At 41.0% G+C, this 12,561-nt stretch overlaps 1 protein-coding gene across 3 annotated transcripts in view; it reads left to right on the forward strand.

Annotated features, from left to right (window-relative positions):
* The window catches only part of LOC122656403 (protease Do-like 10, mitochondrial), a 91,316-nt gene that overhangs the window by 27,881 nt on the left and 50,874 nt on the right, over positions 1-12,561 (forward strand). For all 3 annotated transcript variants that reach the window (XM_043850892.1, XM_043850893.1, XM_043850895.1), the window contains one exon: positions 3,513-3,708. In XM_043850892.1, the coding sequence (XP_043706827.1) occupies positions 3,513-3,708 (196 nt within the window). The remainder of the gene's footprint in view (positions 1-3,512; positions 3,709-12,561) is intronic.

The following is a 12,561-nucleotide window of genomic DNA, read 5'->3' on the forward strand; positions in this document are numbered from 1 at the left end:
GAGAAGGATACAACAAGGGTTCTCAGGGCTTACCAGAAATTAGAGGCAGAACAGGTGCTGGAAGCACTTCTAATGGAGATTCAAGTTCAGGTTCGGTTGTGGGAGGTAAGCCTTCAAGAGCAGCCCTTGTTCTCTCTTCTTCTCTTCTCTTTTCCCTTTTCTTTCTTCCTTCTCCAAGCTGGAACGAATTTTTCAGCTTCATTAACTTGTAATGTGTTTTGTAAATAGTATAAGAGAAGTTATATATATATATAGGATACTTAACCACTAAGGGGCAGAATGGTCATTTGGTTATAAATTATTTCTAAAATTGATTCTTTTGTATTTATTACCTTATTCTAGATACAGATCGATGTCATGCGACATCAGGGATGATCCGGATACGGGTAACTGTCCGGAACCACATTCCCCACTGGGGAACTGGGTCCCACGGGGTCAATTTTACTAAAATACCCTTCTAACCGTATTTGATCGTACAAAACGTTATATAAATATATTTTAAATTATACTTACATTGAGTTTAATTAAGGGGGAGGTCCTGCAGTCTGTCCAGCCAGCAGACCAGACACAGGTAGCTCTGGTGCGGGGTCCCACAAGGTAAAAATTACTATTCTGCCCCTAATACACTAATTAATTAAAAATACAACATATATACATATAAAATGGGATTCTTACCTGAGATTCGGCTTAAGACAGAGAGGGGCTTCGCAGGCCATCAATCCAGCATGCCACGCTTATGTGTTGTCTTTCGCTAGACACCTCAGACTCATTTAAGGCCACGGTAGTTGGCTGATCGGAATGCCTTTACAGACGAGTCATGAGATAGGTCTGAATTTCTTAATCAAGACGGCCCACAACTTAGAGGCTAGTATGGGCAAAGTTGAACCAGAACTTGAAATCACACAGATTCCAAAAGTTCAAATTTATTCGGAAATTTGACCGGGTTTCACATAAATGCTCCTCTCTCTTTGCCAAGTAAGTGTTTACAATGGATAAATCATAAGCCACAACAAAATTTAAAATGGAGATCCCCTCCTCATTCCTCTAGCCAAAACCATGACCTCCATGTACCCCTTCATAACCTCTACGATCTCTCCCAATATGTCCATCCAGATTATCCCCTATAATAATCTTTTCCCCTTGACTAAAACTTTGCACTAAACCATCCATGAGTTCCCACGATTGTAACTTACTACTTTCATCCAATCCTACTTGAGGTGTGTAAGCACTAATTATGTTGTAATGCAAAAGTCGACCTCGAACCAGGGACACCAGCGGGAGAGCGATTGCAGCAGGATCAATACAACAATAGGAAAAAAATTAAATTACTAAAACTTTTTTTTTTATTGCTGTTTTTCTGTTACATATGAAAGGAAAAACATAAAAGGATAAGAAGATGAATAAAGGGATATAGAAGGGGGGGGGGGGGAGGATAGGGTCAGCTCTCTCAGCCCACATCATCCTCTCACCGTTGCCGCGTCTCACAGCTTCAACCATAACTCTTTTCTCTTCAATCTCTGTCCTTTTCTGCTCATCCTCATATTTTTATTTATAATAACCTAATTACAAAGTAACCCATTCCTCATCTAAGTAAGAAACTAAAGAATCCTAGAAAAGGAAACCACTATTCATAAAACCCATAAAATAGAAACTTCTAAATAAAAGCTAAGCAACTAAAATAGAAACTCTAACTTTGACAAGGTTTCTAAAATAGAAACTTTTAAATTAGAAACAAATAATCTCAAAAATAGAAATTAGATCCTTGCTAAAAAGGAAGCTAACTTGGTCTTCAATCTTCTAAAAGCTATCCCATCGATCCTGGAGTATCTTGCTGTCCAAGGCTTCTCGAATAGGAGTACACATGATCTAAGCTGGGACCCACAACAATGTTCACGTGAACAGTAACTTGTTTTTGAAATCTGTTTTTGTCCTGTTCTTCATGCTTTGATCTGCATCAAGTCTCTCCTTCTTGAAAAAAAAAAACTTGTCCACGAGTTTGGTAGAGTTGTCGAATCAGATGTGCACAATCAACCTTCAATAGGAAGTAGGATTCAACAACTGTCAACTCCGTCTGCTGTCCTTCGATGGATCTGATACCAAATAATGGAAACTCGACCTCAAACCAGGGAAACTAGCGAGAGATCGATTGCAGCCAGGACCAACAAAATAATGAAAAATGATTCTGCCTTTTCAGAGAGAGTGGAAGTGGATCATCCATTCTTTTGGGGGTTCCTCGCATTGTGATAGAATTGGCTTGTTGGCTTTTGGAGCTACCATTTCACATTGGATGGAGCGCAACATTAGGAGATGGACTACCAACTCTAGGTCTTTTAGACAGATTTGGGATTCCATCTCTTTGGATGTTAGCTTCAAATCCTTCTCCCCCTCCCCCCTCTCCCTTGGGTGAACTCCCCAAGGAACAAGCTCATTGTTGCTTCCTGGGGTCTCCCTTCTTCTCTTCTCTCCCCTTCCCCCTAGGGGGTTGGTTAGCCCTATGTATTGTAGGATCTCTTCTTTTCTTTTCTCCGCCTGAATTCTTGGGGCTTCTTGTATTCTCTCTTTGGTAATGAATTTTTATTCACCAAAAAAAAAAAAAAAAAAAAAAAAAAAATCACAATAAAAGAAGAACAAATTGGATAACTGAAATTGTTTATTTTTTTTGGCATCTCAAGCAAGCAAACTGCAACTTATGAAAATAGGAACTGAATGAAAATAGAAACTAGCTGAAATTAGAAACTACTAAAGGCTTTATAATCCAGCCTTCTAAACATGCAAGAATAATCAAATTAGTAACTAATAAATTAGAAACTAAGAAACTAGGATTTGACTGGTCAAAGACCAGCCTTGTCAAAATCTTGAGGCACAATCTTGGGTCTTCTAGAAGGCCTGCTGGGCTGGCTTGATCTGGTCCTGCTAGGCTAGCTCGAGCTGGTCCAGTCCTGGCCCATTAGAATCTGGTTTGATGGGGGCTGTGACAATGTTCATGTGAACAGTACCGTGAACAGTGTTTTGAATTTTTTTTTCTTCATATTTCGATCTACATCATGTTGACAACCTCTTTCTCCAACACAAACTTGATGGATATAATCCTATCTCCAAATCTTTTAACATCCACCACATAATTTTTAAATCTTTATCCACTACTATGTCCACACCACTTCTATTTCCACAAAAAACATGTTCTATTTTACCTGTTAAAAGAAGACAACATTGACCTTATGATGTGCTCCTGTATGAAGATGATTGCCATAGAACTCTCGTTGAGTATTTTGGCTCTCCAGCCCTGTTATATGCTTTTGGAACCCTCTATTTCGTATGACTCAGTAAGTTATTAAGGAGAGTTCTATTCAACATGCATATCTTACTTAATATGGATGGAAAAATTGCAACCATGGAATGCCCTTAATCTCCACTCTTTGGTTAGTTGTGCATTTTGGAATAGGTCTTATAGTACAGTATGTGGTTGTACTTTTACAGATGCAAAATTATTTAGTTTCCTTTCCTGGCTGCAGGTGGGGACAACATCTCTGTTACCAAAGGCGTTGTATCTAGAGTTGAGCCTACACAATATGTCCATGGTGCAACCCAGCTGATGGCCATTCAGATTGATGCAGCCATCAACCCGGGGAACAGTGGAGGCCCTGCGATAATGGGTGACAAGGTTGCTGGTGTTGCTTTTCAAAACCTTTCAGGTGCGGAGAATATTGGGTGAGTTCTACAATGAGTAGAGGTTGAGCCTGTATCTTTATGCTTTCAATCTGTAAAAACTATTCCCTGCATGTTTTTTTTGGTAGAATCACATAGTATATTTGTAAAGTTTTTGGGGATTTGATTTCTCAATAAAATTGTTTCTGTTCATTTTTTTAAATATTTATATTTGAAGAGATGTGCCAAATACATTTGGTTCATTTATTGTTTCTAATCCATCCTCATCTTGTACATAGACAATATTTTCTATATTACTTGAGGGACTCGTACAAAAGTTGGATGATAAGGAGTTGAGATATCCCCTTACATACGAGGATACTTTCGGCATCTTGGTCATTATTTTATTTAAAGGTTTTTAATTTCAGGAATTGGGGGTATTATTTTCTATTCTGCATAATGAGTGAAGTGAGGAGAGCAACTCGTGCTTGCACTGTCGTTTCCTATTCTTCTTCTTTGTCATTATCGTTTTTCGTTATACCCCAAGTACAAAATCTGTAATTGGTAGCAGGTTCTTTAATCTGAAAGAGGAATCTCAACCCAGCACAAGTCAGGAAGACCTAAATACATGAGTGTGCTTTTTATAAAGAATGTTGAGACTGTCCATCATTTCTCACTGTGTCATCCGTTTGCTCCGGAGCCCATTTTATGGTGAGTTTCGGAATCATCTGGGTATTGCCAGATTCATTAAGTGGTGTTTTAGTTTCTGGTCTTCAAAGTCTTGGGCTATAATGGATCTAAGATGTGGGAATTGTTTCGTGCTGCTATCAATTGTATTATTAGAAGCAAGTGACTTTCAAGAAAATATGGAATCAGTATCGAAGGTTGGAGCTAGATCGAAAGAAAATGGTTATATTTTGGGTCTTCTCATCATGAGGAATTCTTCTTGTTGAATAATGTACACCAGAATACCGTGGGGGTATTCTAGTCTTTTTACTGCTTTATATTTAAGTGTTTGTGCTGCCTAGTTAAGTCGGCTATAGCTAGGGGTATTTTTGTCTCTATGATGTAATCTTTCATATTATAAATATATGGCTTGGTTGATCAGTTTGATCATCAAGCATTCTCCTATTTCCTGTTTTGTTAACATGGTATTAGGGCCACTTTCTCTGATCTAGGTTTTCAAAACCCCGTTACCTTCCATTGTTCCTCTTTTCCATCTTCTTCCACTCGATCTTCTCTTTCTCCTTTGCTTTCTTTTCTTTTGGTTTTCTTCTCTCACTAGGGCAGATCTAATGAGGTGATCATACGATCTAGATGCTGCCCTCAATCCAACCTCTTCAACAGATGGTTTAATCGCATAACAAGTTCGATAGCTGCTGCCCTTGTCCCTGCGATTTTTTGGAGATCTCCCCTTCTTGAAGATCAGCTTCTATTTTGCCTTGGAAGCTGTTTTTTCCTTTTTGGAGATCGATTTTAAATATTACAGAAATTTCAACCTATTTGCAGCTTATACCCATTATCGATCTAACTTCAGGGTTTTGGAAAACCTTGACTCTTATTGTTTTTTGGGTTTTCTGTTCTTTGCTTGGGCTCATCTTTGAAGATCTCATTCACACTACTTCAAGGAGGACTTGACATTACTATCCGCCCCTTTCGAGTTTTTTTTTGAAGACCCCTAACCCCAATCGATCTCCTCTTTTAGGGTTTTTCAAAACCCTGATCCTTATCGATTTTTGGGGGTTAGGGCTGCTTGTTGCTGCTATTACTTTCAAGGTTTTTTTGCTGCCAAGAGGATCACTCGACCTTATTTTCTAGGCTTTTACTTCTGATTTTCTGCCAAGGATTATCTTCATTATGCCAGACTCTGATGTGACCACGGCTACTTCTGAAGGAGGTGGTCAGTCCAGGACTGAATTCCTCCCTTATGCTGCTTCCGTTAAACTTGATGGCACCAATTATCTAATGTGGGCCAGATCTCTCTCTTTGACTGTGTGACTGGAAGAGGACTCAGTGGCCATCTTAATGGCACCTCTAAACAGCCCACTGAAGAGGGCCCCTCTCAAGCTCGATGGAATGCCAATGATGCTATGGTTATGTCCTTCGTTCTGAACTCCATGCCTCAAGAACTCTTCAGTCAAGACCTTCTCCTTGAAACAGCCGCATAGATATGGGCTGTTGCTAAGGAAATTTATGGACAATTGGGGAATGATGCACAAGTTTATGACATCCGGACGACACTCCATACCACTACTCAGAAGGAGTTGTCAGTTACCAAATACTATGCTGTCCTCAAGAGCTTGTGGCAACAATTGGATCACTATGCTCGATTTCAGCCCTCTACACCTGCTGACATTACTGCCTATTCCAAGTATGTGGACCAGTTTCGAGTTTATGATTTTTTGGCTGGTCTTAACGCTGAATATGATTCAATTCGAGTGCAAGTTCTTGGTAGGATTCCTTGCCCAACATTGGAGCTGGCCTTTTCTTATGTTCACACTGAAGAGATACGTCGAGCTGCTATGATGTTGACTCCTACAGTTGAGAGATCTGCCCTACAAGCTGCTGGTTCCAATTCTATACTTGAGAGTAGTGCTTCTACTATTGCTGCCCCTGCAAGAGAGCTAATCAAGTGTGACCATTGCAACAGACCATATCACATTAAGGCTCAGTGCTGGAAATTACATGGGAAGCCTGCTGATTTTGAGACCAAACGTGGTCGTGGTAAACCTAAAGGCAAGGCTAATCACACTGAAAGTGTAACTACAGCCCCCGCTGCTGAACCAGTTTTCTTCCAGGAAGAATTTCAGGCTCTCAGGCATATGTTAAAGACTTCCGCTGCCTCTACTACATTTACTGCCAGTTATTCCACACCATCAGGTTCTCATTTTTCCCGTTCAGGTATTTCCTTTGCTGGTCACTGTGCATCGGTTCTCTCCACTCAATGGATCATCGACTCCGGTGCCACTGATCACATGGCAAGTTCTTCTAGCCTTTTTCATACCTATTCCCCTACTTCTGGCAAGGATAAGGTTAAAATAGCTGATGGGTCCGTCTCATCTATTTCCAAGAAAGGATCCATTAGTTGTTCCCCTTCTCTTACCTTGTCTTTAGTGTTGCATATTCCCAATTTCACTACTAACCTTCTATCTATTAGTAGTATTACAAAAAATATGAATTGTAAAATGACCTTTTTTCCATCTCATTGTGTCTTTCAGGATTTGGACTCGGGGAAGACGATTGGATCGGGTAAAGTGCATGGTGGATTGTACCTGCTTGATGGTGACCCTCTTGTTACACAGGCTTTACCTTCTCAGCTATGTCAGCCTGCATCCTTCTCCTCTGAAGTACACCAATGGCATTCTAGACTAGGACACCCCCCTTAGGAACTTTATCACATTTATTTCTAGCATTAATAAAAAATTGTATTAAAGAAGATTTTTTTTGTAAGCCTTGTGTCTTGGCTAAACAGACACGTTCAAACTATCCTATTTCTAATAAAAGGTCTTCTTCCTTATTTCAATTGGTTCATACTGATGTGTGGGATCCTAGTCGAAAAGCTTCTCTTTCTGGTCATAGGTGGTATGCCACTTTTATAGATTGTTATTCCCGATTCACTTGGGTCTACTTGATGCACACAAAAATTGAAGTTTTTTTTTCCTGTTTTCACCATTTTCACAAGATGGTCCAGACCCAATTTAATGCCTCTCAAAGTCTTCAGAAGTGACAATGGGACAGAGTATATGGAAGGTCAGTTCCAAAGATACCTTGCTGCCCATGGGATTTTACATCCGACCAGCTGTGTAGATACTCCAGCCCAGAATGGTGTGGCTGAAAGGAAAAACCGCCATCTCTTGGAGGTGGCTAGAGCACTTATGTTTGCTCGACATGTTCCTTCTTTTTATTAGGGAGATGCTGTCCTCACTGCGGCCTATTTGATTAATAGGCTGCCCAGTCCGGTTCTTGACTCCAAGTCCCCTGTCGAGCTATTCCTTGGCTCTTCTTCTTTTATTGTTCCCCTTAGGGTGTTTGGCTACGTTTGTTATGCCAGGGGTACTAGGTCCCTTGGTAAACTTGAACCTCGTAATCTACGTTGCATTTTTTTAGGTTACTCTGCCACCCAGATGGGGTACAACCGTACAAGTGCTATTATCCTCCTGCCAGACGTACATTGGTCAGTATGGATGTTGTTTTTCATGAGATTGTATCTTATTATTTGTCCCCACCTCTTCAGGGGGAGAGTGTTAGTGAAGATGTGTTGACCATAGAACCTCCCCTACAGTCTGTTTACAATGAGTCTGTTCCTGTTCCTCCTACTCCTAGTCCTCCCTCTGTCTCAGGGGGAGAGGTTCCTATATAGGAGGAGACCATCCCAGATGATGTTATTGACATTCCTATTTAAGGGGAACAAACTCCAATTCAGACTCCAGTCCAGAAAACCATTAGTGAATTTCAGAGGATGATTAATGAATCTAATGTGCAGACTTATACAAGGAAACATAAGCAGCTTCAACCAACTATAGCAGCAATACCCATCCAATTGCCGAACCTGGTTCCAGGACCTGCCTCTCCACCTGGTAATACTTCTCCTGATTTACCTATTGCTATTTGCAAGGGTGTCAGGGCTTGCACTAAGCATCCTATATCCCATGTTGTTTCTTATGACTCCCTTTCTCCATCTTTTCGTGCTTTTGTTTCTTCTCTTCATATTCTTAACAATTGGCAAGAAGCTCTATCAGATGGAAAGTGGAAGGTAGCAATGATGGAAGAAATGGAAGCCCTAAAAAAAAACTAGCACATGGGAGCTTGTGGCTCTTCCACCTGGGAAGAGAACTGTTGGGGTGGATGGCACGACTCGTGGCAAAGGGGTTCACCCAGACATACAACATTGATACCAGGAGACCTTTGCCCCTATTGCAAAGCTGAATACTGTTCGGGTTTTGCTATCTTGTGCAGTCAATCTTGGGTAGGAATTGCAACAGTTGGATGTGAAGAATGCTTTCTTCAATGGAGAACTAGATGAGGAGTGTATATGGACATTCCACCAGGGTTCTCTTGTGATAAAAACCAAGGTAAGGTGTGTAAATTGAAGTGTGCACTTTATGGGCTAAAGCAGTCACCTTGAGCATGGTTTGGCCGGTTACTAGGCCATGATTTCTGTGGGCTATAAGCAGAGTAATGCTGATCACACTCTCTTTATAAAGAGGGTTGGTGGAAAATTCACTGTTCTTATAGTCTACGTTGATGACATAGTGGTCACTGGCAATGATGGTGATGAGATCAGCCGGTTGAAGTCCTTTCTTGGGCAGGAGTTTGAGCTTAAAGATCTAGGAAAGCTACGGTACTTTCTTGGGATTGAGGTTGCCAGATCTTCTAAAGGCATTTTTCTCTCCTAAAAGAAGTATGTCCTAGATTTATTGGCTGAAACTGGTTTGTTAGGATGTCACCCTTCAGATACTCCTATGGATGCTACTGTTCGTCTCAAGGAAAAAGAGGGTGAACCTGTTGATAAATGCCGGTACCAAAGACTAGTGGGGAAGTTGATTTATCTCTCACATACACACGTCCTAATATTGCTGTTGCTGTGAGTACTGTGAGTCAGTTTATGCATGATCCCTACTCTTCTCATATGGAGGCTGTTCTTTGTATCCTTTACTACCTGGAGTCAGCTCCTGGAAAGGGCATTCTCTTGTCTTCTCATGGTCACCTATGGATAGAGGCATACACTAATGCTGATTGGGCTGGTTCTATAGATCGCAAGTCTATCTCTGGGTATTGTTCTTTTGTAGGTGGCAATCTTGTCACTTGGCGTAGCGAGAAGCAGAATGTGGTTGCTCTTTTGAGTGCCGAAGCAGAATTTTGTGCTATGGCACAAGGCATTTGTGAGTTACTTTGGCTCAAAGGCTTGCTACAAGACCTTGGTGTTCTTATTCGTCTTCCTATGATGTTGTACTGTGACAACAAGGCTGCAATCAGCATTGCACATAACCCGGTACAACATGATCGTACTAAGCATGTTGAAGCGGATAGGCATTTCATCAAGGAGGGGTCAACATACAACTATTCTAAAATATAAACAGTGGAAACTTTTCCACAAAAAAAGGATGGTGTTTAGCAAAAGAAAACATAAAGATAACACCATGTCATCAGTCCTTGTTCTCCAAGGATACCTTAATCATCCGCATGATTGGGGTCACAACCTTCTGGGTCCACATCTACACGTTCACAGTAGTCATCAGCCTCCCCCTCAAAGTAATCATTTCTGCTACCATCACATCCACCTACAAGATAATCTAAAAGAAAATATTCCACAAGGGTGAGCTCCACCGAGCCCAGTAAGTAAAGGATAGACCACACACAAGCACATTCACACACAAAGCAAAAATCCTATATGCATGGATTTAATTTTAAATCTTAATTCCACCTAACAAACAAATGCCTAAGTCACTAAGTCTGTGCTACGCCAACAACTCGGGAAACATTCTCGGTTCCTTCTTAACCTCCCCGAGACGTAACCTCAACTGTTGTATAGAGCGCACACCGGTCGTTAGTTTTATATACCTTCCCGTGGGTAGACCCCGATATCATAGCTAGGACCCCATCCAGGCATACGTCACACTCCTCAGTGACAAGGAGCTATGGTCACCCAACACCTGAACCCCTGCTGGTAAGGGTTGTAGCACCAAGGAATGACATTCCTAGCCATATGCAATCTAAATGGTATAGTATGAGGTGTACAGTACTCCCGCATCCCATACTACGGCACACCATACCTCTCGTTTCCAAGCCGACTACGACATCTATTCTAACACAAGGATTTATATTACAAATCATTCCACATCATATCATTCACATCCATAAGTCATAAATAATGGGATCAATAAATATCATAAACAAAACAGGAATCCAAATATGCATATGATTCCTAATAGACAAATCTAAGAATGATTTAAACACTCCCAAAAGAAATCAAAGCCTACCCCCACTTACCTTGTTATGGTTGCAATTGTGAAGTCAGATTATTCCTCGAATCAGTTGCCGATAGGATTCGATGATCAAGAAGTTAAGTCCTATGATTAACCAACCATACATAAGTGTTAGAAGGTGTCTAAGTACATGTGGAGTCCTAGGATTGCCTTAGAGTTAGGTTGGGTAAAGTCCAAGACTCAATCATGAGTTTGACAGGAACTCAGGATGATGAAGTAGTCGATCGGGTCATCATCCTGGGATAGCAGTGAGCAACTAGACTGAGATTGCATTCTCTGCTGGATGAAGTAATCGACCAGAACTTCCACCAGAGATTTTGCAGCAAGATGCCATGGCTGAAATAAGGGGTTTTGATGGGGGGTTTTTGGTTGAATTTCTCCCAATTGATCATGGGAGGGTGATCACATGAACCATATCATGAATTGGAACCATACAATGATCAATTTACAAGGGAAACTGGGGGTTTTGAAGATGGGTACAGCCATATGAGTGATTCTTTGAATTAAATTAAAACAATAGCCATGCATGGCTGAAACATGAATCAATTACTTTAATTCAAACATCAAAGATGTAAATTGGTTAGTAATTAGGCTAACATAGGGTTAGGGTTTAGGATTTGAACATGCATGTATGTTTGAGTTCCAATTCCATGATCTAAAGCTCAATTTCATAAAAAACATGAACTGAAACAGAGTAAGCTTTATTCAGAATTTAAATCTTGAATTTTGGTATAGAAGGAGGTTAGGAATTGGGGCTTTGGTCTTGATTAGGTTCTACATAGATGGTAGGTAAATTCCACCATGGATATCTTCCAAACATCAAGGTATTTGGGTTATGGAGCATGGTACAACAAGAAGGTAGGAAGAGATTCAATTTAAGAAGAAAGAATGATAGGGACATGAGCTCCAAAATCTCTTGCTCTTCTTCCTCTTTTTTTCTTTTCTTTGTCTCAATCGTTTAGGTTGTAGAGAAGTGAATAGTAAATAAGGTTTTGATTATATAGACATAAGTCTTAGGGGCTGTTTGGTTAGAGGGCTAGGTTGTAAAAACTGATTTTAAAGCCGATACGCACGTATGTGGACTGAATTGTGGGCTCCACATACCCACATTGTTGGGGAAACATTCTAACTAGATAATTGGGACGTGGCGGCGAGATCCCGGACTCAAAACACTGGGCCCCGCACTCTCGAGACTGAAATTTGCTGTGACACCAATCTCTGGTCGATGTAGTAGTCGACCAGTGCCATCGACTAGTGTTTGCTGTCCTTGTTGTCTTTGTGTCGGGATACCCGAGTGACGGTGTTTCTTGCGTACGAACATTTCCAGCATTATTCATATTCCCAAAATGCCCCAAGGCATGATTAGAGTTGCTTACCATGATTGTGAATTTTGAAATTGTATGGGGGAGGTATGCGTCGTTTTGATGGCAAGCGGTGTGTTACCACCAGGATTCCTTCTTCATCTTCTACCCGTTCGAACATCAAATCAATACTCTGTAATGTATACCCTGCCATTCAAAGAAGATATGTCTCCTCGTATGCTCAAAAAACTCTGATCCATCTGAGTAGATATGCTAGTGAGCCCTGTACCCAAGCTGTCAAGGCGGGCCATCACATCTCCCCATCCGAAAGCTCCAGCTGGTTGTGGTAATCCCTGTGATGATGAAGCCCCAGTGTGACCTCTCGCAGCAGCTCCTCGATTAGGCTCTCCCTCTCCATCGCTTCTAAGCAAGTCATGCATCTTCATTCTCTTTAGAGAGGCCTTGTTGATTGGCTCTGTCCCCTCTCCACCTGTCAACTCCCCAGTAAAGTCAACCCTGAAATGTTGGAAAACTTGAGATAAAAGTCTTCCATATGGTAAGTTACCATCCTCTGGATTCTTCGCATGATATAACATTGTCTTCAGGATGAGGTATGGCAAACAAATCTG

The sequence above is a fragment of the Telopea speciosissima genome, chromosome 3 (assembly GCF_018873765.1).
Source record: "Telopea speciosissima isolate NSW1024214 ecotype Mountain lineage chromosome 3, Tspe_v1, whole genome shotgun sequence".
Classification (NCBI taxonomy): domain Eukaryota; kingdom Viridiplantae; phylum Streptophyta; class Magnoliopsida; order Proteales; family Proteaceae; genus Telopea; species Telopea speciosissima.